Genomic DNA, 27,961 nt, shown 5'->3' with positions numbered 1-27,961 from the left:
GAGAGACTAAAGTTAAGATGAAAGTGCAGGACAAAGTATGTGGCAGATATTCGAGAGGCATCTATGAAAAAAGCACTGAGGGGGAGACTTATCAAAATGACATGCAGCATAGTGCAGCAACCCAACTTGCTACACTGCATTGCGTTGTGTGACAGGTAGAGGGCAGGAATGTGCCATATTTAACATAACATGGCGCTTTCTTTTCCTGTCCTTGTTCTGGCACACTATGAGCTGCATAACGCCAATGCATGCGTGCAAGGTTGCCTGCATTGTAGGCAGGATTGTTTTTGCACAGGAAGAGACACCTCCTCTGAGGATTTTTCATCTATTTGTGCTGCAGAATACAGCACACATCGAAAGAGGAAAAAATAAGGGGAAATAAACATATTTCACCTTGTTTCGCCTCCCCTGGGAAGGCGTAGCATTTTGACAAATCCCAGGTCTATTAAACATGGTAAATCTGGGAATGCGCCAAAATCCACGGGTGAATGTGTGGGAACACCCAGGCTCCACCCATGGGATTCCTCCCTAGAGCAGAGAAACGTAAGGCAGCAGTTTGCGTACCTTGAGTAACTTCGGATTTACCTAACCACTCAGGAATGCACAAAATGGCCTTGCATTGCTTGGCAAATCTCATTCTGGGTTTTACGTCACCCTGCGTCCCCTTGCCTGGCACAAAGGCAGCACAAAATCTTTGATAAATCTGGACCTGTGCCAATATAAAAACGTTTCTCCTTATTGAGGTACAATTCAATTTACATAAAAGGTAAAGAAGTGACTCCAAATATTATATGATACTTTCCTCACCCTCTGAAATGAAAAATATCTGGGGACTCATTTATGAGGCTATGCGTCACTTTTACGCAGCTGGTGCGTCACTTTTTGTGATGCACCAGTGCTGTAAAAAATGCACCTTGTTGCGCCAAATTTACAAAGTGACGCATCTAGGTAGATGCGTCACTTTGTAAACCCCTGCGCCACATTATACCTGCGCCAGGTATAATGTATGCAAAGGGGCATATTGACGCAAGAAAGGGTCGTAGAAGTGACGCAGTGAAATTTATGTAATTTCACTGCGCCACTTCTAGGACACAAATGTGTCAATTTCTTATGCCTGCCTCACAGCAGGCGTAAGACTGACACAGGCCATTTCACATGGAAAAAGGATACATTGCTGGAGTTGCGTCACTTTTGTGACACACTCCAGCAATGCGTCACTTTTGCGCCATACAGATACGTCAGAAATACTGGCGTATCTGTAACTCCTTGCGCAATGATGCGTCATACTGTAAATATGACGCATCATTGGTGGTGCAAGGAGGGCGCAGTGAAAAGTGACGCATCGCTGTTTTCACGCAGCGATGCGTCACTTTTCATAAATGAGGCCCCTGCTATGGTACGTTTGGAACTATGCATAAGGAATACATGCTAAAACTAGCTTTATCAAAGAGAAAGAAAGTGTGAAAATAGTTCCTAGTTGCATCAACCGCATCTACTTACGAAGTTCGTGTTGACCAGGGTTGCTTGAAAACTCAATCACAAGCAGTTCTTTGCCTTCAAAGCTGCGTCCAATGCTGTAAGTTGTTGCGATGTGGGAACATCTTGCTGCTGTCTTCTTTAGAACTGTGACCATCTGGTTGTAGGAATGGTGAGTGAAATGTATGAATGTAGTCGGCATTGCAGGAATGCTCTCTTCTACATTAATTTCTGCATTACCTGTATTGAGAAAAATAAATATGAACATCTTCGCATCTAGGCGCTGGCAAATATAGTCGACTTTTATTTATCAATTATTATGGTTCTTCTTGAGATACAATATTATTAAAACAAAGTGTGGGAATTAAGTCAATTTGGTCTAGAAACAAATTTAAAATCTAAAATTTCAAGAATTAATTTATATGTTTTATAGATTATTGAAGTACCTAACATATCATCTCGAGGTGCCATCATGGCATTAGCAGAAAGAAACATTTTAAGTGGCTAACATTCAGCTAATTGTACTATACTACAGGTACAATCTGTCATCTAGGGTACCACGTGATGGTGGAAGGACTATGATGAACAACTACATCATGTTAGTTGTCCTTGTGCAACTTGCTCAGTGGCATGCCTTGCTTCATTCAGATATCTCACAGGTTAGTGAAGGGGGTGTCAGGACCATTGTCTTCACGATGCTTGTCCTAATGTACCATACTGGGTGTCAACTACTGCTCGATGCTCAGTCACATATCTTAGAGGTGGAGAAGTCGTCTTTCACATATCTCAAGGTGGTTTAGGAGATTGGGTAGGTGCAGATTTCTTGCTTGGACAAAATGCCCTACACAGAAACGTGCAAAACCTGAAACATTGTTAGAGAAGAGACAACACCCACGTACGGGCCTGTGCAAGGAGACCAAATATACAGGCCTATATCTGAGGTCTCGTTGCTGGGATGCATGTGTGCCGCTAGACCTGATCGAACTGGACAGGATCCACAGAGTGGGCCAACACTGTAACAAAGGGTTGAACAGACCGAGAGACATCCTGGTAAAGTTCCTCAACTTCCAGTGTAAGAAGACAATGCTCAAAACGGCCAGAGCACGTGATTAAGTTGCATCAATGGGCACACCTGCTCCTTCTTTCAAGACATGGCACCAGTCACCCTACAGAGACTACAATAACTGAGGCCTCTCACTGACTATCTGAGACAATTCAAAATCAGATATCAATGGCTCCTTCCCTTTCCCAATGCCTCTGAAAAAGACAATAAAGCAGAGCTTTAATCAGCAACCTAGAAATTGGGCATCGTCCTGGAGACAGAGTCGGCAAAGCAACACATACAAGGAAGGGTTCCAATAGACATGGAGAGGGGATGGATAACGCCATGGCAAACCCAGTGCCCCAGAGGGGACAGGGGCCCTACGAGCTGGTGCACTACCCTTGCTCCGAGCATGGTGACGGAATCCTGGAACCTGGATCGAACCTGGATCCTGAGAATCAACTATAAGTTATATATAGTTTTACAGTTATTGATGGAGGAGGAGGGAGGAAGAGAAGGAATGGTCCCAGGTGCAATGGAGGACACTTTAATGCTACACTGCTCACCTCGGCAGGATAACACAACTACATGTTGCACACATATAGTAAAGAGAGCGACTTTTGACCCTGCCACCAGGTAGGTCGCCCCCTCAGCCGCCACATGGTACCCCGGTGCCGCCACTGTTCCGCTGTGTGACCTGGTTCGTTGCAGTCCTCTTCTCCTGCCTCGGACTGTTCTTGTCTTTCTTTTTTCATTTTTGTGCCATTGAACTGCCTCTCCTTCTTTCACTTATTTTGACTGCTCTCTTCATTCTTTTTCGTCGCCCCTAGTGCCTGTGCCCTCCCCCCCGCCCACCACCCGCTCCCCTCCCTCGCGGTTCCCGCCGCTGCCTCCCTGCGGCCCCGCCCCCCTGGTGCCCCTTTCGGTGGGCCGCTCCCACCTCCCAGCTGCTCCTCCCTCCCCTAGCCCTTCTTATGGAGGCCGCGCGGTGGTAAAGGGAGCGACCTTTGACCCTGCCACCAGGTAGGTCACCCCCTCAGCCCCCTCAGCCGTCACACGGTCCCCCTGTGCCGCCGCTGTCCCGCTGTGTCGCCTGGTTCGTTGCAGTCCTCTTCTCCTTCCTAGGACTGTTCTTGTCTTTCTTTTTTCATTTTTGTGCCATTGCAGTGCCTCTCCTTCTTTCACTTATTTTGACTGCTCTCCTCATTCTTTTTCGTCGCCCCTAGAGCCCGTGCCCCCCCCCGCCCCCCACCTGCTCCCCTCCCTCGCGCTTCCCGCCTTTGCCTCCCTGCGGCCCTGCCCCCTGGTGCCCCATTCACCGCCCTGCTCCCACCTCCCAGCTGCTCCTCCCTCCCATAGCCCTTCTTATGGAGGCCGCGCAGCGGACGCGCCAAAGGCAGGTCCGTCTGTGCCAGTCCACACCTGGACTGCGCCCAGCACCAGAACCCCTGGCCCCCGCTAAAACAAAGAACCCGACTGAGATACGACACCACCACCCTCCACGCACTCAACACCGGCCGACCAGCCACCTGCTACCAAGCCACTCCAAAGCGCACCCACGGACCCTTCTCCTGCCAAACCTGCAAATTCACCTGCGTCCGAACCTACGTCCCACCACCCAGACCCGGCAACAACAACAACCACCTCAAGTGCATCCTGCTCAAAACCCGCTCCGTCCACAAGCACGCCGTCGAACTCTGGGACCTCCGACAACAGCACCAGACGTCGTCTTCCTCACAGAAACCTGGATGAACGCCTCCTCAGCCCCCGACATCGCCATAGCCATCCCGGACAACTACAAGATCACCGGAAAGGACCGTGTCAACCAAACCGGAGGAGGAATCGCCATCATCTACAGGAACACCATCAACGTCACCACCAACTCTGAAGATGCCCTCACCACCGCCGAACACCTACACTTCCAGATCCACACCGACCCCAAGACCACCCTCAGAGGAACCCTCATCTACAGACCCTCGGACCCACGCACCCAATTCAGTGCAGCCATCACCGACTTCATCAGCCCACATGCCCTCACCTCATCAGACTACATCCTCCTAGGGGACCTGAACTTCCACCTGGTTAACAACAATGACAACACCACCACCACCCTGCTCGACAACCTTGCCAACCTCGGACTCAAGCAACTGGTGAACACCCCCACCCACTACGCCGGCCACACGCTCGACCCCATCTTCTCTGTCAGCAACCACGTTGCCTTCAGCCACTCCACCGGACAACACTGGACCGACCACAGCTGCATCCACTTCACCTTTTAAGAAGACCACATCCCACCACCTCCCGCAACATATCCCCCGTAGATGCTGGAGCAAAGTCACCGCAGACCAGTTAACCACATCACTGAGCCAGGACCCACCTATCTCCACCACTGACACCAACAACGCAGCCTGCAACCTCACACAGTGGATCATCAACTGCGCCGACACCCTTGCATGACTGAAGAACCGTCCAGGCAAGCCCGACAACAGGAAAACAACATGGTTCATCGACCACCTCAAAGAATCGAAGAAATCCTGACGAACCCTCGAGAAAACCTAGCGCCGCGAACAGACGACAGAAAACATGACAGCCCTCAAAAACGCCACCCGCAAACACCACCAGCTGATCCGCACCACCAAAAAGACATCGTTCAAAGAACGGCTGGACAACAACACACACAACAGCAAGGAACTCTTCAGCATCGTAAAAGAGCTCTCCAATCCCAACGCCAACAGCAACGACATCACACCGTCGCAAGACCTCTGCAACTCCCTCGCCACGTTCTTTCACCGCAAGATCGCCAATATCCACAACAGCTTTGGCGCCCAGACTCCGCCCCCAGCCACAGAACCAACACCCCCTACAACCACCCTCAGCGATTGGACTCCCACCAGCACCGAAGACACCGCCCACGCTATGAACACCATCCACTCTGGCTCTCCTTCCGACCCATGCCCTCACCACATCTTCAACAAAGCCGACACCATCATCGCTCCCCACCTACGGAACGTCATAAACAACTCCCTCGCGTCTGCCACCTTCCCAGAAAGCTGGAAGCACGCAGAGATCAACACCCTAGTGAAGAAACCCACAACGGACCCTAAAGACCTAAATAACTTCCGCCCCATCTCTCTTCTTTCCTTCCCAGCGAAAGTGATCGAGAAGATCGTCAATAAACAGCTGACCGCATTCCTCGAGGCCAATGGATCCCTTGACCCATCCCAGTCTGGATTTCGAGCCAACCACAGCACCGAGACCGCCCTCATCGCAGCCACCGACGACATCAGGACACTACTCGACAATGGGGAAACCACTGCCCTCATCCTCCTAGACCTCTCAGCCGCCTTTGATACAGTCTGCCACCGCACCCTAATAACCCGCCTACACAACGCAGGGATCCAAGGTAAAGCCCTGGACTGGATCACCTTGTTCCTCTCCGACAGAACCCAGAGAGTACGCCTCCCTCCCTTCTGCTCCGCAGCCACTGAGATCATCTGTGGCGTACCCCAAGGCTCATCGCTCAGCCCAACCTTCTTCAATATCTACATGAGCCCCCTCGGCACCATCCCACGCAAACACAACCTCAACATCATCTCATATGCTGACGACACCCAGCTGGTACTCTCCCTCACCAAAGACCCAGCCACCGCCATGCTCAACCTCCAGGAAGGAATGAAAAACGTCGCTGAATGGATGAAACTCAGCCGTCTGAAACTGAACTCAGACAAGACAGAAGTCCTCATCCTCGGACCATCCCCATCCGCCTGGGACGACTCCTGGTGGCCCACAGAACTGGGCACCGCACTGACACCCACTGACCACGCATGCAACCTGGGATTCATCCTGGACTCCTCCCTCATGATGACCAAGCAAGTCAACGCCATCTCATCTTCATGCTTCAAAACACTGCGCATGCTCCATAAGATCTTCCGGTGGATCCCTACTGGAACTAGAAAGACGGTCACCCAGGCCCTCGTCACCAGCCCACTAGACTACGGGAAGCCCTATATGCAGGAACCACAGTCAAACTTCAGAAAAGACTACAACGCAAACAGAACGCATCCGCACAACTCATCCTCGACATCCCCGCCACAGCCACATATCAGCCCACCTGAGAGACCTGCACTGGCTCCCGTCAACAAAAGGATCACGTTCAGGCTCCTCACCCACCCACACAAAGTGCTCCACGAAATAGGTCCTGAATACCTCAACAACCGCCTCACGTTCTACACTCCAACACGCAAACTCCGCTCTGCCAGCCTCACCCTTGCCACCATCCCACGGATCCATAGAATCACTGCCGGAGGAAGATCATTCTCCTACCTGGAGGCCAAGACGTGGAACTCCCTCCCCGCCCACCTACGACTGACCGAGGACCACCTCACATTTAGGAAACACCTCAAGACCTGGCACTTCGAGCAGTAGCGGCATAACCCCTCCCCCCCGCACCCCAGCGCCTTGAGACCCACACGGGTGAGTAGAACACTCTACAAGTGTTTTGATTAATTGATTGATATAGACAAAAATACATTGGTAACATTTTCCTTCCAGAGAATATTAGGTACCCCTACATTTGAGGAATTTAACACCCATGGTTAAGATTCCCTCACTGTGATGGTTGTACCTGGAGTTAAGAATCCACTGTCAAAGTGTGAGGTGTGCACCACAGGGAAGTGAAAATAAAAGAGAGGTACTCACATGGGGCCCAGGTGGGCACTAGTTTAAGAGGGAAAAATAAATAACACGTTAGCCTCATTGTGGTGCTACGAGGAACAGTGATGTAGCTATGATAGTTAAGACTTATCCCTATGAGGGGAAGAACTGACAGTGTATAGGCGTACTTGTGGCTAATTCACTGTATCCAAGAAGTAAAACACGACAATCCGTGTTTATTTGAAATATTTCTAGGAGAAAGAAAGTATGGGTAGACAAATTAGCAGAACGAGAGCGATAAATGCAAGGAATGGCAACCAAATGCTGTAATTGAAGGTGCGGTCTTTCCCGATCTACTAGAGTAAATATTTTCTCTGTGAGATCCTTAGTGTGAGGCCGCCGTAGTCAGCCTCGCATCCGATTCTGAATGTGTATAATAGTGGGAGCGAGAACCGCACTCAAGGGGCTGTAGCCAGTATCAATGATTGTGAAACATCTCGCAAGGAGTATTTATCATTGGGAATGACTGACTCTATGAAAGAACTTATTATATAAAGAATTGTATGTGCACTTTTCTAAAGCCCTGAAGAAGCGAATGTTTTTTGCGAGACACATATTGGTTTGGCTGTTTATCTTTGTATCTGTGAAAGAAGATTTTGTATCAAGGCTTGGCTGTATTTCCCTGTAATAGTGGAAGAAGATGTTTGTATCAATTTGAAGAATGAACACAATGAAGATAAATGTTGTGAATTTGGAAAGAGAAAATGAACAATAAACATGTTCAATGAACTTTGTTAGTAGAGCTTTGTATTATTCTCAGTATATGATTAAATCTAAATAGGGAGAATTGTCGGAGGTGCTTCTGTGGACAGCCCCAACTCCTTTGGCCCATAGTAGGGTTTTCATCAGTGGAGACATCACTGTCAGGAACATGTCAGCCTGTCCAACCCTATATAGAGCAGGTGGAGTGGCAATTTGGTGGACAAGGTACTCTGCCACATTAGTGGTGGAGTACCTGTCCACGAAACGCCACATTAGGCTATAGAAAATGACTTTTGTAAGCATGTCAATATATCGGTATGGACATTTTACAATCTTACATTGATGATAATCCTTTTGATAGTAAATGCTGTCTTCTAATAATGTTAATTATGTTCCTTTTTCCTCTTTTTCAATTTATTTTCCTACTCCCTTCGAAGGATTGACATCTTGACTAGAAACTAAGCATTATAAACATGATGTACGAATACTACTGGAAGCATTACTGGAATATGTTGCAACAAGGCAAACTGACTTTTCAAATTATGTAATAGTTTGACCTGAGGAAGCAACAAAATGATCAAAGAGGTCGAAAGATACATGAGGGAAATTTAAACGGCAACATTTTTTTATTAAGTAAACACTTTTTAATGATATTTATAAAACATAAATTTAACAAATTACTCTACACACATGATGCTTCTTCTTGTCAATTTTATTAATTAAAGCAAATTCTATTATCATTATTCTCAGGCAATCTAATGTTATTGATAGTTTACAACTGAAAAAACAGGCGCCACTCTCAGGCCGAGCCTCTGGTTTCAATTTAGATGAACATATGGTGAAGTGTTGAGACTGTGACCAGCGCCTACAGTGCGAGGATTCAGTCGGCGGCCGGAGGCCTGCGGCGACCTGTGTGTGCTGAGAGCTGGCTGACTGGAAATTGAGCCCGCGGCTGCTGGTGGACTGCGGGCTGTGGATCGGAGTTGAAGGTAGAACTTCCCGACTGTGGCGCTTCTCTGCCTCGAGGTGTGTGCGCTGCCTGGAGAATCGGGGAGCGGCGGAGAGCTGCACTACAGCAGCCCCTGCCGATTGATGCCAGAGGCTGTGCGACCTCTGATCCTGCTCGCAGGCAGGTCGCTCCCCATGCCACCTCACGGCCGCCAGCTGCTTTGTGCCTGTTCTCTGCCGCCCGCCTTTTTTCCAGCCGTTCCCGCTCCTCCTGCCGCTACGTCCCTGCAGCCCCGCCTCCAAGCCTCTCATTGGCCACCCCGCTCCCACCTCCCAGCTGCTCCTCCCTTCCTCTTCCCCTCTTATGGAGGTCGCGCAGTGGTGAAGGAGCGACCTCTGACCCTACTCGCAGGCAGGTCGGTCCCCATGCCACCACGCGGCTGCCAGCTGCTTCGTGCCTTTTCTCTGCCGCCCACCTTTTTTCCGACCATTCCCGCTCCTCCCGCCGCTACGTCCCTGCGGCCCCGCCCTCTGCTTCCCATTGGCAACCCTGCTCCCGCCTCCCAGAGTCTCCTCCCTCCCTCTCCCCCTCTTATGGAAGCCGCACAGCAGCCGTGCAGTGGGCTCGCCGCTGGCGGGCCGAAGGCAAGCCCATCTGCGCCTGGCCGCGCTTGGACCGCGCCCAGCTCCAGAACCCCTGAGCCCCGTGAACGCCACAACACCAGACTCCGCTACGATGCCAGCACCCTCTACGCACTCAACACCGGCCGAAACCACACCTGCTCCCAAGCCGCCCCGAAACGGACTCATGGACCTTTCTCCTGCCACACCTGCAGCTTCACCTGCGACAGAACCACCAAACCTCCTAGGACTGGACCCAACCACCTCCGCTGCATACTCCTCAACACCGGCTCCGCACGCAAACACGCCGTCGTGCTCTGGGATCTGCTCAACACCTCCTCCCCAGACATGGCCTTCCTGACCGAGACCTGGTGGAATGATTCCTCGGCGCCTGACATCGCCATAGCCATCCCGGATGGCTACAAGATCACCCGAAGGGATCGCGCCAACAGAATCGGAGGAGGAATAGCCATTGTCCACAAGTCCACCCTCAAGGTCGCCAAGCACGCAGACGACACCCTCAACACCGCCGAACACCTGCACTTCCGGATCCACACCAACTCCTACACCACCCTCAGAGGAACACTCATCTACAGACCCCCTGGATCCTGGGCTCAGTTCAGTGACTCCATCGCCGACCTCGCCAGCACCCACGCACTCGCCTTAACGGACTACATCCTCCTCGGGGACCTGAATTTCCACCTCGAGAACAACAACAACGCCAACTCAGCCACCCTGATCGACAACCTTGCCAACCTCGTCCTCAGACAACTTGTCACCGCATCCACCCACGCCGCCGGCCACACGCTGGACCCCGTCTTTTCCACAGGCACCCACGTCGCCTTCAACCACACCACTGAACTCCACTGGAGCAACCACCGCTGCATTCATTTTACCTTCATGAAACCAACCATGCACCACCGCACCCAACAGCTACCTCGCCGCTGCTGGAGCAAAGACACCGAAGACCAGCTGATCACCAGCCTCGCCCAAAACCGACCCCACCAATCCGGACACCACAGCCCGCAACCTCAGACAGTGGATCGACGACTGCGCCAACACCCTTGCCCCACTCAAGAAACCCTCCAACAACCACACCAGCAAGAGAGCCACCTGGTTCACCGACGAGCTTCAGACCTCCAAACGCGCATGCCGGAAACTGGAGAAGATATGGCTCCATGAACGCACTGCGGACAACCACGCAGCCCACAAGGACGCCACCCGCAGACATCACCACCTTGTCAGATTAGCCAAGAGATCCTCCTACAAAGACCACTTGGATAACAACGCACACAACATCAAAGAGCTCTTCAGCATCGAAATGGAACTCTCCAACCCCAGCACCAATACCAACGCCATACTGCCCTCACAAGAACTGTGCAACTCACTAGCCATCTTCTTCTCATGCAAGATCGCTGACATCCATGACAGCTTCAGCACCATGACCGCCCGACTACGCCAGACCCCACCTCCCCTGTGAACACCACCAGCGCCAACCACCTGACCTTCTGGTCCAACGTTAACGACGACGAGACACACAAGGACATGAACTTCATCCACTCAGGATCTCCATCAGACCTGTGCCCACACTACGTATTCAACATAGCAGATGCAGCCATCGCACCCCAACTACGGTGGGTCATCAACAGCTCCTTCGAAACAGCGACATACCCGGAAAACTGGAAACACGCCAAAATCAACGCCCTCCACAAAAAGCCCAAGGTGGACCCCAAGGACCTCAAGAACTTCCGGCCCATCTCCCTGCTCCTGTTCCTGGCGAAGGTCATTGAGAAAATCATCAACATGCAACTGTCCCGCCACCTGGAAGACAACAACATCTTGGACCCGTCCCAGTCCGGGTTCTGACGAAACCACAGCACCGAGATCAGGCACAAACTAGACAACGGCGGAACATCAGCCCTAATCCTCCTGGACCTGTCAGCCACCTTCAACACGGTCTGCAATCGCACTCTAAAGACACGCTTTCTAGAAGCTGGAATCCAAGAAAATGCCCTTGACTGGACCATGTCCTTCCTCTCCGGCAGAACTCAGGGCGTCCGCCTCCCGCCCGTCCGATCCGAAGACACCGACATCATCTGAGGCGTCCCCCAGGACTCATCCCTCAGCCCGACGCTGTTCAATGTTTACATGGCCCCCCTCGCACAAGTGGCCCGCCAACACAACCTCAACATCATCTCCTACTCCGACACCCAGCTCATCCTCTCCCTCACCAAGGACCCCTGTGCAACTCAGTAGCCATCTTCTTCCCATGCAAGATCGCTGACATCCATGACAGCTTCGACACCATGACCGCCCGACTACGCCAGACCCGACCTCCCCTGTGAACACCACCAGCGCCAACCACCTGATCTTCTGATCCAACGTTAACGACGACGAGACACGCAAGGACATGAACTTTATCCACTCAGGATCTCCATCAGACCTGTGCCCACACTACGTATTCAACATAGCAGATGCAGCCATCGCACCCCACCTACGGTGGGTCATCAACAGCTCCTTCGAAACAGCGACATTCCCGGACAACTGGAAAGACGCCGAAATCAACGCCCTCCACAAGAAGCCCAAGGTGGACCCCAAGGACCTCAAGAACTTCCGGCCCATCTCCCTGCTCCTGTTCCTGGTGAAGGTCATCAAGAAAATCGTCAACATGCAACTTTCCTGTCACCTGGAAGACAACAACATCTTGGACCCGTCCCAGTCCGGGTTCTGACGAAACCACAGCACCGAGACAGCCCTCATCACTGTCACAGACGACATCAGGCACAAACTAGACAGCGGCGGAACATCAGCCCTCATCCTCCTGGACCTGTCAGCCGTCAACAACACGGTCTGCAATCGCACTCTAAAGACACGCTTCCTAGAAGCTGGAATCCAAGAGAAGGCCCTTGACTGGACCACGTCCTTCCTCTCCGGCAGAACTCAGAGCGTCTGCCTCCCGCCCTTCCGATCCGAAGACACCGACATCATCTGAGGCGTCCCCCAGGGCTCATCCTTCAGCCCGACGCTGTTCAATGTTTACATGGCCCCCCTCGCACAAGTGGCCCGCCAACACAACCTCAACATCATCTCCTACTCCGACACCCAGCTCATCCTCTCCCTCACCAAGGACCCGCACACCGCCAAAACCAACCTCCAGGAGGGAATGAAGGCCTTCGCCGACTGGATGACCAACAGCCGTTTGAAGCTAAACTCGGACAAGATGGAGGTACTCATCCTCGGACCCACCCCCTCAGCCTGGGACGACTCCTGGTGGCCGACCACACTGGGAACAGCACCAACACCCACCGACCATGCACGCAACCTAGGATTCATCCTCGACTCCTCCCTCTCCATGTCTAAACAGGTCAACGCCGGCTCCTCCTCCTGCTACAACACTCTCCACATGCTCGGCAGGATCTACAAGTGGATCCCGACCGAAGCAAGAAGAACGGTGACACAGGCCCTCGTTAGCAGTAGACGGTACTACGGCAACGCACACTATGCAGGAACCCCAGTAAAACACCTACAACTACTGCAACGCATCCAAAACGCCTCCCCAAGACTGATCGTCAACGTCCCCCGCCGCAGCAATATCACCCACACCTGAGAGCCCTATACTGGCTCCCCGTCGACAAGAGGATCACCTTCAAGCTCCTTACCCATGCACACAAAGCACTCCACAACGCCGGACCAGCCTACCTGAACAGCAGACTCAGCTTCTACACCCCCACCCGCCAGCTCCACTTCGCCAGCCTCGCCGGCGACGCTGTCCCCTGCATCCAACGAACAACCTCCGGCGGCAGATCCTTCTCCTACGTCGCCGCCAAGACCTGGAACACGGTCCCTACCCACCTACGGCAGACCCAAGACCTACTCGCCTTCAGAAGACTCCTCAAGACCTGGCTCTTCGAGCAGTAGCGGCAATCCCTCCCCTCAGCGCCTTGAGACCCTCACAGGTAAGTAGCACGTTTTACAAGTACTCTGATTGATTGATTGATTGATTGATTTATTGTGAGCGGTGAGGAGTGGAGACATCCTGAAAGCCCTGCGGCACCATTTTGCAGATGCCATGTTGATCTGCTGCCGATACCGGGCCTGCACTGTGAAGAATTGAGCATTATATGTGAGTACCAGTACTAGGAGATAGCGCTTGAGTTGGTGCCAACAGTTGGACAGGGCCAGATCAAATAGTGGAAGACCACTAGAGAGGAGACACTGTTAATCTGCAAATACCTGTGATGGGTCTTTGCCATACCCTGCATGCGAGGCTGGTGAATGTGTGACCCTGCACAATTCGTCTGGTGTTGTGGATTGCGGGGATCCTTGGGCTGGGTGTGAGTCGCTGCAATGCTGTCCTCCTCAGGAGCCGCAGTTGTCAGGTCAGGGTCTCCTGACTGCGTTCCTGTGAACCCTTGGAGCTGTAAGTTTCTACATTGCATGTCTGGCTGAGCGCGGAGTCTTGGCCCTGTGGCGTTGGGAGCTGGTGAGAAAATCCTTGGGGAAAATCTACAACCAGAGGTTCTGCCCTGCTGCGAACTCCCTGGGCGGCACGAAAGACTCGCGTGCACACAGGTGGACCAAGAGAGGCTGATATGTGACGCGTGGCACTTAGTGCACCGAGTGTCGATTGAGGGAGAGTGAGGCACGGACACAGCTGAAGAAGCTGGTTCTGGTGCTGATTGGCAACTGGACATGCTGGGCGTGGGCTGAATTTTCTATGTCTCTACATCTCCTAATTGCCGCTGCAACATGGATAAACAAGACGCTAAACAACCAAAGCTTACTTTTGATAACAAGCGTGCCACACGCCAAACTCAATCAAGCCGTGATACACAGGCCGACGGACAACAGGACGTGCTCGTGGAAGACCAAGGTGAAGATCTACGCACCCTCATGTTGGGTATCGTATATCTCATCAGCCTGAGTGACTGCACTTATATTTAGTTGGTCTGGGGAGGTGCTGTATACTCTGTTGATGTGGACTCCTCATTACGCAATGTATTGTTGTACTGTATGCCCTAACATTCTAAGTATGGACCTGTAATGCTCTCCGCAGAACTCCCGGCCTCCCTGTGCAAACAGGGAGGATCACCTTTATCGCTGCCCCCCATTGGAATGTTCCCTATACTGCTATGTGACTATTCATGTTTTTGTTTGTTCTGGGGGGGTATTCTACAACCTGATTGCGGGGTTGGAGTGGGAGGTGGGTGGTGGGCAGGGAATGTTTCTTTCTTTCTTGTCAACATGTTTGTATTTTGCTGGTCAGTATACATTGTCTGCAATTGGGAGCTGGCATACCTCTGGTGCTCGCACTACTTCAGTCAGGGTACTGTGTATGCAAACACTCTACAACACTAAATTTTCTTCCGTGGAACATTAGAGGACTGAATGATAGCAGGAAATTTAGACTTGTACATGCTTATTTATCTAGACATAATATAGATGTTTGTTTATTGCAGGAGATGCAGCTAAATGTAACACTGTCACAGAGGTTGAGACATAATAGATGGGGCAATATATACTCTTCTATCTACTGTAACTATGCCCGGGCAATGGCTGTGCTGGTCAGAAAGGGACTGGACTGGCGGGAGGTTGAGAAACATAGAGATCCTGAGGGGAGTTATGTCCTCCTTCATGGAGTGCTGGGAAGGGTTATCCTGGTTGTTGTCGCACTTTATGGCCCAAATGTAGACTCCCCTCATTTCTTTCAGGATATTTGAATTTAAATCAGAGCGACAGATTGCAGTGCAATACTATGGGGTGGGGATTTTAATGCCACCCTGGATGATGACATGGACAGGAAGGGTGCGGCTCGTCCACTACACCCACCTGCCAGCGCCGCCTTAAATGCCATAGTCTCTAATTGGGATTTACTGGACATATGACATAGCAGACACCCCTTAGTGAAAGAAGGCACATGTATTTCCAACGATCACAGTGCTTGGTCCCGCCTTGACTTCTGGTTAGTTTCCCGTGATATTGCAGCTTGGACCACTGACGTTTTATATTTGCCGTGCTCTCTATGGGATCACGCCCCCTGTTTATTAAATCTGTCGCTCCTGGGTTCGCTCCTCCGCGCTTTTTCCTAGCCACTCCCTTTGCATGCCTTACTTGATGAAGCCTTTAAGGAGGAAATAGAGATGGATTTTACAGATTACTATTCCCTCAATACGGACTCGGTAGATACTGAAGCTCCACTTTGGGAGGCATTCAAAGTAGTTATTCAGGGTCAACATATTGCCAGGCAGGCGGAAGTGTTGAAGGCTCTCCGGGGCACGATTGCATCTCTGGAAACCCAGATAAGGGAGCTTGAGGACTGGAGCAATACTACTCCAAAAATGAGCCCCGTACCGTGGCTCTCCTGAAATCCAAACTGTTAGACTTCACCGAAGAGGCTCAACGTGAAGTTACATTTTTGGGGAAACATGCTGAGGCACGGAGATATGGGCAAGGCGATAAAACAGGCTGCACATTGGCTGGTATGATCCGACCCTCTCGGTGGATTGCATTCATTCACGAAATACTGACTTCACAGGGTGCCACTGTCAGAGGCCATTTTAGATCAGTTCTCTCATTTTTATTCTCACTTATACACCAACACCCAGGAGACGTGCCCAGAAGGGATGCAAGATTGTCTTGATTCATAAGCATTGGTTTGGCTCACCAACACTCATAGAGAGTATATGGATCTCCCGTTCACAGTGGAAGATGTAGCCCAGGTTATAAAAAGTTTACCGTTAGATAAAGCCCCTGGGCCCGATGGCCTGACTACGTCCTTTTATAAAACATATGTGGAGGAATTAGCACCTTGACAGTTAGCAGTATATGAAGAAGCGTTGGAGATTGGAGTGTTACCTCAGTCCATGATTGAAGCTATGATCATCACGCTTCTAAAACCGGGGAAGCCGGAAGCGGAACTGGATTCTAATCGGCCACTATCAATTATAAATGTGGATGTTTAGATTCTAGCCAAGCTGATTGCTAATAGGCTGCAGCCACTACTTCCCATCATTGCACTTCCTGACCAGTCGAGGTTCATTCCCGGGAAGTCGACCTCTCATAATTTGAGAACAATTTTCTCGGTACTGCATTATTTACATCCTGTTGGACTTGGCCCTTCTGGCAGGTTCACCCCTAAACTTTTTTGCTTTTAATTGTGACTTGGTGTTAGTGAGTTTTTGGCTTCTGCGCACTTTCCCACTGTGTCCCAGGGTAAAGTGCGTACGTGTAGTGAGGTTGGCCTGCCCTCCCATAGGAATGCATGGGGAATGTATGTGTCCATGTTAGTTCCTGATGCGTGTGGAGTACAGGCTCGAGTTTGGTATGTGTGGACTCGTGAGATTGAATGCTGCGCGATGATGTGTGTGGCGTGAATGTACCTAGTGTGGAAGTGCCACTTCTAGAAGTTGGCCTGTCTGTGTAATTTATGTGAATTGTTTGTCTGGCTTGTGATTGGCTGGAGCTGGCTGGTGAGCCTGGCTCCAGAAGTCAGGATGGGTCAGTCCCGGTGGTGAGTGGAGAGATCTGCATGATTAATGTGAGGGTGGAGTGGATCTGGTACCTAAATAGGGCAAGGCTTTCCCCACACAATGCTGGCTCCGCCCCCTGTGGTGCGACTGATGACCCTAGCTTGGCCATTGAATGGGAAGAGGGGTTGAGCACATCAGAGTGCTCCAAAACCAGCTGCGGCTGGTTTTCCCCCCACCCTGCACCCTGAGACAAAGGAGTTAGGTGTATAAAAAGGGGCTGTGTCCCCATGCAAAAGGTTCTGTTCCTGATCCAAGCTTGAGGGGTGCCTGCTGCTGCTGGGCGCCAGGAGGACCACCACTAGGGGACTGCCTCCCTGCCTGGAGGGCCCTGTGAGCTGCCCCCTGGGCCCAGCCTTTGCCCCCCCTCCAGCCTTCCTAAGGACTGCTCCAGAACTTTTGCCTGCCAAGCGCCTGGGGAGCGCTTTATTTACACTGTCCTGGGAGCGCTTTGGTTGTCCTTTTCTAGGGGCCCTGTGTTTCTGCCCCCCCTCAGAAGAAGTGGAGCGTGAGGGGGCTTTTGCAGCGCTGTGCTGCCTTTCCTCGAGAGGGAATCCCAGGCGTAGGGATTCCCACCCTCCTCTCGCACCTTTTCCATAGTTTGTGTCCCCAGCGGGTGCCCACCCCGCCAGGGACCTTGTACCAGCATTTTTACCCTAGCGGGTGCCCACCCCACTATATATTTCCGTTTACGAGGAAGCCTACCCCTCATCTGACTGTATCACCGCCGCGGCTGGGGATTGCCAGAAGTCAGGCAGCATAATGCCTGCCGCGGGGCGGGACTTCTGGTTTCCCGAAGGAAGCACCGCACCCACGTAATCCCCCGGAAGCAGAGAGAGGAACTCGCCGCGTCAGCACCTGGGGCTCCCGGGAGCGAGGGAGAGCCCCGGGGTGCCCAGAGAAGCGCTGGGTCAAGGCAGCCCGGTCGAGGGAATCCCGCCGGCAGCCGCAGCACGACCGGGAGAAGATTGGATCTCCCCGGCATGGAGGATCAGTGGACAGAGGAGAGAGAGCGGAGACGTTGCCCATATAGCCCGGTGAGTGGGGCTCGGTCTTTGGAGGTTGGGGGAGTGTGTTGGGGCCCGAGGCCGGTGTCCGCCATCCTCCTACCGGTACTTACTCCTATGTGGGGCAGCTGCTGATTCAGAGCCCGAGAGGCTCCAACGACAGGGGCAACAGTTTATTTAGAGCCTGAGATGCTCCACCAGTGCGGGTGCAGTTTCGGTGGGCATAGAGTGGCCCCGGTTGGAAGCGGGCCACTCCCACCGTGTTCTGGCGGCATTTCTGTGTCATCCCGAGCCCCGTGGCTCCAACGTTGTTTTGGGGGCATTTTGTGTTTAGAGCATTGCGGGCTCCAACGTCTCGGGACATTTTCGAGGGTAGAGCGGTTGGCAGCGCGCCGCTCCTCCGGTGGGCCAGCATTTGTCTCGAGCCCACGAGACTCCTGAGGGCACAGTTGTTTGTCCATAGACGTGGTTTTGGGCCCCCTTGTCTCTGTGGAAGCCCAGAAGAGATTCCCAGCTGCCCAGCACTTAGTGGGCAGCTGCTACGTTTAGGCCCTTTGCCCATCTCCTATGGCTGCCTGCGCAGCCTGCTCTAACATTTTGGACACAGGGCGTTTCAGCCCCTGAGAGGCCAGTTGGCCTGGGGACAGTTCAATGTGTTGTGCCCTTGCTAGGAGTACCTGTTTTTGCCCCATGTGATATTTGCGCAATTGTGATTACCTGCCTAATGTGAGTTCTGCATCATGTATAATGTCTTTGTGCCTATACCTCTGAATGTATTGTTATGCTTAGGGGGTTGTTTTCCCTAGTATGGTTATGCTAGTGAGTTCATGGTTCTCTGTGTGATAGTTGCCTAAGGTGTTTAGGATTGCGTAGGTGGTACTTACCTTTTACCAGTGGTTACTGTTTGTGTGCTACATTTGCTATTTGGGGCTACAATTATTATATGTGCTATGTGCTAAGCGTTATTCCTACAAAGTGCTAATTCTACCAAGTGCTAGTTCTAAAAGTGCTTATTCCTGACAGTGGTCCATGTGGCCCTGTCCCATGTATATAATCCCCTGTAAATTCTGCCCGTGCCCCTGGCACATTGTAAAGTTTGTGTTTAATATGTAATGTGTTTGGTATAATACAAAGGCTATTTTTATATATAACCTTGTGTGGACTTTCCTTTGTGGGGGGCCTTACACATCGCCTCTGAGATAAGCCTGACTGCTCGTGCCAATCTACCAAGGGGGTGAGCAGGGGTTATCTTGGCGGGTGACTTCCTTGCCCTGACGTAGAATGGTGGTTTCTGCCTGGCTTTGGCGCAAGCCTTAGCCAACCGGAAATCGCCATTTCTAACACATCCCAACATGCTAGCCATGATTGTGTTCTTGGATGCCACCAGGCTCGAATGGCCATATTTGTTTACAATTTTAGGTTGCATGGGGTTTAGTCTGCTTTTCATTAACCAAATTAGGCTGTTGTATACCCGACCCAGTGCTCGTGTTAAGGTGAATGGCTTAATTACTGACCCCTTTTTTGTTTCACGAGGTACGAGGCAGGAATGCCCCCTCTCTCCTTTGCTCTTTGCGATTGCGATGGAGCCCTTGGCGGCCCGCATCCGACAACCTCACACAGCCCGCGATATAGGGTTCAACTCCCGAAGTCTACTTATTTCCCTGTACACAGATGGTCTGGCTTTATCTATTAACAACCAAGAGGAGAACCTAGATCCCATCTTGAGGGAGTTTATCTGATTCGGGGGTCTGACTGGTGTCTTCATCAACTGGGCCAAGTCGGTGATATTTCCTCTGACTGATGGCACCCCCCCGGTGTTGTCTGAGTTCCCCCTGAGATGGGAGGCTGAGGCAGTTAAATATTTGGGGGTTTGGATCAGTCGGGATACACAGGAGGTATAAAACTTAAATTACAGATGTTCCATCATGTGATTGGAGGAGAAGGTTAAGATATGGTGTCGGCTACCATTGTCCCTGGCTTGTAAGATAGCACTGGCCAAAATGGTTATTTTACCAAAGTTTTTGTACTTTTTTGTGAATATACCAATCCCTCTCACCGGCACTTTTTTTACATCCTGAAGTCGCTGCTGGTCTCCTTTGGCGTGGGCAGGTGGACAGGCCAGAGTCTCCTGGGACATCCTGATGCTCCTGCTGAAACAGGGTGGCCTGGGTGCCCTAGACACACATCTATATGCATTATGTGCCTCAGCTCAATTCTTGCACTATTGGGACCGCCAAACGCCCTTCCAGCCCCATGTAGCAGTTGAAACCGACGCGATGGCTCCCGTCCCACTCAAGGTGGCATTTTACCAAAAGACACGCCGCCCACGCGGAGATGTGAACTCATCTGGGACACTATGTTGGGGATAGGACGAGTCAGGGCCGGCTTTAGGCATGTGCAAGCTGTGCACCTGCACAGGGCCACCAAACCCCAGGGGCCACCACGCCAATATATATCCTTAATATATTAATCCTCTGAGGATGGATACATATTTGCGTGGTGGCCCCTGGCAGGGATTTGGCGGCCTCCGGCTCTGTTCTACTCCTAAACACCCTGACCCCCTCCCCTCTTTACTGGCCAGCGCGCTCCGCCCCACCCGGACCCCCTCTTCCGGGCCCCCTACCTACGCTCCCTGCCCAGGGTCACCATGAGCCTAGAGCCGGCCCTGGACGAGTTGCGTAAAAACGCGGGCATCCCGGTGTTATATGCCCCCTCCATTCCTTTACCGCAGATTCCAATGTTGCCTTGAATACAGGATGAGGTCAGTAGGACACTTGCACAAAAGATAAAGCTTCAGACTTTTGATGATTTATACCCAGAAGACACGCTCAGGCCCCCTCCGGTGGCGGATGTGGGACAAGCGGTGCCATTTGTTGAGCTCTTTTATTTCACAAGTTGCGCACAGCGTGTTGCGCCCTTTGGGAAGGGTTCTCGCTGGCTCTGCCGACCCTGCCCGCATTGGAGAACTTGTTGAAATCAACATCTCCTTGTAAACTCATCACACGATTGTATTCACAATTGCAAAACACTGCTTCGTTGGTAGCACCCAAATCCCTGCAACACTGGAATAGCGAACTCTCAAACCCTTTGACTGAAGCCCAGTGGAATTTCTGTTGTGGGCAGCTAACTGAACTCTCTCCTAACTATAAGCAGTGATTGATTCACTTTAAATAACTACCTAGATTCTATAGAACACCTGTGTGTCTCTATGGAATGGGTCTTAGTGCAGATGATGGTTGCTGGCGCTGTAACTACACCCCTGCCACGTTTCTACATGTGGCATGGGATTGCCCCAAGATTGCCAAATTCTGGTCCTTGATCTTTACCTCAGTGAATCAGATCCTTAATATGTCCATTGTCCCATCCCCTACCTTTGGTTTATTAGGCTATGTTAAGGACACACCGCCCCAACTGTGCAAGCTACATGCACTACTTTTGTTGTTTGCTAAACGGCAGGTTGCAATCCACTGGGGAAGAAGTAAGGTACCATCCATTAAAGGATGGAATAATTATGTCACCTATGGTCACTCACAGCTGAGAACCTTTTGGGAACTTATGCACACCTACTTCTAGACCTCAGAACATATGAGAACCATTTCTGACCTGGGCTCAGAGCCAGCAAGAATCTATTTAAGTGCCAAATATGGCGAAACATAGACTGTGACATTGATATGATGAGGTTTAACTTAGTTTTTTTTTAAAATCTGTTTTATTTTCTCAACAAAGAAAAGAAAGGAGGGGAAGGGGCCCCCGTGTACACAGCGTTATGCCTACAACCAAGTCTGGGCCGGCCGCGTTCTTTGGTGGAGTATAAGCCAAGTATAGAAAGGAGGCAGGGAGAAATTACGTTTAACACAGCGTATCGCCTACAACCCCTGTGGGGCCGGCTGCGTAAGCTAGGACATGGAGCAAAAGCCACATAATGTAGAGTCACTTAAGGTCTGTGCAGGAGCAGCTGAGGTAGGAAAGGTACTATGTACGTCCATGTATGCACAACGATGAGCTCACAATCCATGCATGGCTAGTCGCTTCCACTGCGAATGTTCCTTGATGGGTGCGTAGGTCGCAGGGATCCCACTATGAGAGGGTACAACGCCTGTTATGTTCGGCCGCAGACTGCGTACACTATATGAGACAGTATTAAGGTCAGGGAGCAGTGCAGTATGGGGCCCCATCGGAGAGGGGCATGAACAATATAAACATGGGCGACAAGCCCCAATAAAGTGGATAGTAAGAGAAAGACAGAAACAAAGCAAAGGAGTAAAGAGGAGGGGGAGATCAGCAGCAGGAGCAGCTACCTAGGTGAGTGAGGGGTCCAGAGGCGGGTAGCACGTCGTGGTAGCCACGAGGGCCACCATGCGGTCCGCGGTAAGCGTGCTGGGGACTGAGCAACTATGTGTGATCCGGGCGTAAAGTACACTTATTGGGGTTGGGCGGAAGCAAAGAATCTTCAAAGAGACACAGCGCTCTAAGCTTAACAGGGAGGCATCACGCGTGTTCTATTTTACAGAGGTGATGAACCAAGGGGCGCCACACAGCGTTGAAGTGTGTCTCCCACAGTTGCAAACGCGCAGTGAAAAGTTCCATGGTTAGAACATGCTACAGTCGTACAAACCATGCAGCAATCGGTGGCGCCTCCGCCTTTTTCCAGTAAAGCGCAATGAGTTGTTTAGCAGCCCCTAACATGTGCAGAGCTATAGTCCAGTCGCTGTTTTTAAGTGCTTTAAAGGTGGCAGGCTTAATACCCAGATGGACCGTGGCTGTGGAATCAGGCAATGGGAATCCCAAGACCTCCTTAATGTGGCAGAGAACCTCCTTCCATAGCATGGACAGTAGTGGACAAGCCCACCAAATGTGAATGAAGTCGCCAGGTGCATTTGAGCATCTCCAACATAAGGGGGACGCTGCGGGGAACATGCGATGTAGTCTGACGGGCACGTAGTACCATTGCGTCATGATCATATATGCATTTTCCCTCTGCGGGATGCTGCGATAAACCATAGGGAAGTCACGCCAAAGTCGTTCCCATTGTCCAGGTGCGATGTCCGTGCCCGACGCCAAGTGCCATTGGCGTTGGTATGGGTGCAGGGTCTGGGAGGGCGGGTGCTGAAGAATCTGGTATGTTCGGGATATAAGGCCCTTCGAACCGTCGAAGGAGCGGACCAGCCGTTCGAAGGGAGTGTGGGGACGGGTAGCTTCCTGCCTCATAGCGGGCGACGATATCCAATGGCGCAACTGCACATACTGTAAGTGCGCCTCCGGCGGGAGGCGAAATTCATCCCTGCACTGGGCAAACGTCTTAACGAGTCCCCCCTCGAACATATCCCCAATGACTCTGCACCCTCCCTGTATCCATTTAGCAAATGCTTGTGTATGGCAGGCTGGCGGGAAGAGCGGGCTATCTGCGATGGAAGTATGCGGTGAAGGGAACATCGTCAGGCCCTTGCGTATCGCAATCTTGTCCCAAATGTCAAGGACCGTTTTTGTAGGTACTGCCATGAGGGCACTGCGAGAATGCGCCGTCCAATGGAGCCATGTAAGGTCCCAAATGGTACGCCCCGTCACCATTCGGTCCATATGGAACCACACCTTTTCGCTTTCTGTGGTTGTCCATTCTGAGACTATGCGAAGGTGTGAGGCCCAATAGTAGTCCAGGAGGTTGGGACACGCCAGCCCCCCCTCCTGACTCTGGGCAGCATTAAAATCTTGTGCGAGAATCGTGGTCGGCGGCCACACCAAATAAACTTGGTGACCTCCTTCTGAAGCTCGAGTATCTGTTGTTGTGGTATAGGGGTAGGAAGACATTGGAACAGGTACAAGAGTCTCAGGAGGAGTGACATTTTGACGGCATTTAGTCTGCCAAGCAAGGAGATAATAAGGGGCTTCCACCTCCGCATATCCTCCCTGACAGCCACCCTACACTCGCGCCAATTAGCCTGGGACCACGCGTCCAGGGAGGGGGTCAGTTTCAGGCCCAGATAGGGGACATGGTCCGAGGTCCACTGGTATGGGGCTAATGCTTCCAGGGCGGGAAGCTCCTCTTGCGGAATCGTGAGGTTTAATGCCCAGGACTTGGAGTGGTTGATTTTGAGGCCAGAGGCTCTCTCAAATGTTTGCAGGAGGGTGCGAAGTGCCGGAAGTGAAACCTGCGGGCGCAACAGAGTTAGAATAGGGTCATCCACAAATAGCGCTACTTTGTTCTGGCGGCCCCCTAGTGTTAGGCCATGGATGTCCTCGTTTCACCGAATCAGTTCTGCCAGAGGCTCCACCACCAGGGCGAAGAGCAGAGACGGAAGGGGGCAGCCCTGCCGAGTGCCCCTGGATATATAGAAGGGGTCCGAAAGCTGCCCGTTGACGCGGACCTGCGCCCGGGGGGAGAGGTATGCCGCCATGATCTTCGAAACCATGTTGTGCCCCAGACCAACCTTGTGCAGAACCGAGGGGAGAAACCCCCACTCCACTCGATCGAAGGCCTTCTCCGCATCCAGCGAGAGAAGGCTGGCCAGGATCTTCCAATGATGTGCCTTCCCTACTAGATGAGCAATTCGCTGCACATTGTCCGCCCCCTGCCTATTACGGATGAAGCCCACCTGATCGGGATCTACAAGACTCGGCATATGGGGTCCAGGCATTTGGCCAGCATTTTTGTGTAAAGTTTAAGGTCAGTGTTGAGTAATGCTATGGGACGGTAGGAGGCACACTGAGTGGGGTCTTTTCCTGGCTTGGGGAGGAGAGCTATTTCCGCCATTCCCAAGGAGGGCGATGGACCCTCTTCGTCCGAGAAGGAATTATAGAGGCGCAGAAGATGGGGCTGGAGCTGAGATACAAACAGGCAATAGAAGGCCACTGGCGGGCCATCGGACCTTGTGTCTTGCCCACAGGGAGGTCCTTTAGCGCCGCCGTCAGTTCTTCCGGCAGGAGGAGGCCCTCCATCTGGGCAGCATGGTGCGGGTGTATTGGGGTCCCCGGTCAATGAGCCAGCACCTCGTCAGTATAAGTTTGTGAGGGCGTATCAGCCTCGTAAAGAGCAGTGTAATACGCCCTAAAGGTGTCACATTTCGCTCCCTCTGCCGTGACCCGCCCACCGTCGGGGACCTGAATGTTTGCGATGTATGCCTTTGCTGCCCGTACCCGCAGGCGCCGCGCCAATAACCGCCCCACCTTGTCCCCCCCCTCAAAATATCGCTGCTTCAGGGCTAGCAGAGAGCTTTCGGCCCTGTTGGTCCGTAGACAGTGGAGCTGGCCCCTAAGGTTAGCCAATTTCCGCCTGGTTGCGAGCGAGGAATGCTCCCAATCCTGCACTTCCAGTTTCTTTATGTCCGCGGAAAGGCTGTCCTCCAATTAGCGGGCTTCCCGAGAACGCGCAATAGCAAGAGACGTGATGTGGCCTTGAATCGTCGACTTGAAGGCGTCCCATACTATGGGGAACGGGGTCTCGGGGAGGTCGTTGGTCTCGAAGTAGGAGTCTATGGCCGCCCGAATTGAGTCCACCGCATCTGGATCTCGCAGAATGTACGGCGGCAGGCGCCACCGTGGCGGACGGGCCGGGCCGGAGGCTGGATCCTGCAGGAGGAGTTCTACGTGCGCGTGATCAGAAATCGAGATATCCGACATAGTCACCGTTAACACATCCCGTATAAGTGCGTGTGAAACAAATAAATAATCTATGCGGGAACACGAGCGGTGGACGTGCGAGTAGTACGAATAATCACGCGCTTCCGGGGAGCAGTAACGCCAAGAGTCTATGAGACCAAGGTCTGACAACTGGTTCCTAAGCGCTGAGGACATGGCACCAGAGCCATTCAAGGAGGCTTCACTACGATCCAGCGTGGGGCTCCACACCAAGTTGAAGTCTCCTCCCACTATAAGCGAGGGGTCGCCCCGAGGTATCTGACCCTTAAGCAGTGTTTGAAGATAAGAGTCCTGCATCTGGTTCGGCGCATACACATTACATAGTGTGAGTGAGCGTCTGCCAACCACCACCCCTGCCCTGAGGAAGCACCCATCCGAGCCACAGAAGGTCTTTAGGGTCCCCTGTCTGATGCCTCTTCTGCAGAGGATAGCCACCCCCGCTGTCTTGGTATCCGCAGCTGAGGTCCAGAAATGGAGGGGATATTTAGGATGGGCCATACGCTGGGTATCGGTTTTGAGCAGTTGGGTTCCTTGAAGGAAAATAATGTGGGGGCCGTGTAGCAGGATATAGCGCCATACTTGCCTACGCTTATTGGGAGAGTTAACAGGGGCCACAGACATCACAGTTTACTGGCCAGGGTGTCAAGCCTCCCAAATAACCACATCCCAGGCCACCCACTGGACAGCGGAGTGAAACCCCCCCAGCACCGCAGTGCCCATCACAGCCCCGCAAGCCCCCACCCATCACGCGCCAGAAGTAGGGTAAGGAGGAGAGAAGAGAACAGAGAGACAGCTAGAAAGAAGAGAAAGAGAAAAACTAGGAACATCGGCCAACTGGGCCCCATTTGTCCATTCCAGGCTTGGGTCATCCTACACCCTAGGGTTCGGAGCCTGAGACGTCACTCTCTCAGGAACGGCAGAGGGGATGGCAGCACGATCCACAAGTTCCGCATCGTGGGCTGCATCGGCATCAGCCACTTTGTCGAGCACAAAGGGAGGTGGATGTGGCCAATATGCAGCAGCCGGAGGGAAGAGCAGATCAATGAGAGGGCATAACAAACACCGTTGGTGCCAGGGCTGACTAACCAATGCCCGGTGAATCCGGGCCCCCATCCGATCTGTCCGACCTGTCTCCCTCCAGAGACCGGATATGTTCAATGATGTCGTTCTTGGCCTGCAGGGAGGCATGTTCATCCATGGTCGGCGACCGTTTACGCCGAGACACAGTGGACCAAGCAGCCTTGGCTGGCACCCGTACGCAGCTGTTGAGCCGCTTCCTGATACGACCTTATCACCCTTCGCTTGGCTTCCCATTGAAAGATAAGGGCGAATGGATGGCCCCATTGATAAGGGATTCGGAGGCTGCGCAGCTTGTCCGTTATTGGTCAGGAGGCACGGCGGCTTCGTAAAGTGTTGGGGGCCAAATCCTGAAAAATCTGGATTTTGTGCCCTTCGTACATGAGGTTTGGCTTGTCTATCGCCGCCCGAAGTATGGCCTCTTTCTCGGTGAAGTAATGGACCCTGGTCAAGATGTCCGGGAGAAGGCCCGGTCTCCCTGCGGGCCCGGCAACACGGTGGGCCCGGTCCAACATCAGTGGAGAAACGTCCTCGTCTCCCCAGACTGCATGCAGGAGCTGCGCTACATAGGACATCATGTCCTTCTCTTCCGCTCCCAATGGAATGCCCCGGATACGGAGGTTATTCCGGCGACTCGGATTTTCGAGGTCTTCCTACTTTACCTGGAGCTCTTTATGTTGTTCATCCAGGGCTGCTAAGCGCTGCCAGAGCTGTTCATGATCTTCTGTACGGGCGTTGACCGTCTTCTCTAGCCCGTCCATGCGGTCGCCCAATTCCTCTACAGCCTTCCGGAGCTCACGAACGCAGGAGTGTACCGCAGAGCGTAGGGATCCTATTTCAGATTTCAATTCGGTCATAAAAGAGGCCATAAATGCCTCAGTCACTGGTGGCGATGTCTGTGCTACAGGTTTTGAGGCTCCCCCCGACTGTGAGGCCGCCTCCGTCTGGGCCGGGCCGCCCGCCTTGCCCCAGAACGTTGCAACCGAGGGATCCTTGGATGGTGGAGCCGGAGCATCTTTTCCGCGGTTGGTGCATGTCATCATGGATCCGGTGCTAGCCCACTGACAGCCCTACAAACAGTTGTGGCAGGACTTCGGGGGGGGTCCAGGTCTTACGCGGTATCCTGGGGAGGGGACGGGTAGACCAGCGCGGTAGGGCCCCTCACCAGTGCTCCCAGGCCACCAGGAACGTCAAAGGAAGATGCAAGGCACTGGGCC

General features: G+C 52.4%; 1 protein-coding gene across 1 annotated transcript in view; it reads right to left on the bottom strand.

Annotated features, from left to right (window-relative positions):
* Positions 1–27,961, bottom strand: part of CPZ (carboxypeptidase Z) — a 353,734-nt gene that overhangs the window by 108,893 nt on the left and 216,880 nt on the right. The window contains exon 4 of the mRNA XM_078678537.1: positions 1,501–1,716. Within this exon, the coding sequence (XP_078534663.1) occupies positions 1,501–1,716 (216 nt within the window). The remainder of the gene's footprint in view (positions 1–1,500; positions 1,717–27,961) is intronic.

The sequence above is a fragment of the Lissotriton helveticus genome, chromosome 2_2, assembly GCF_964261635.1.
Source record: "Lissotriton helveticus chromosome 2_2, aLisHel1.1, whole genome shotgun sequence".
NCBI classification, from domain to species: domain Eukaryota; kingdom Metazoa; phylum Chordata; class Amphibia; order Caudata; family Salamandridae; genus Lissotriton; species Lissotriton helveticus.
This window is presented reverse-complemented; position numbering and strand designations above follow the sequence as displayed.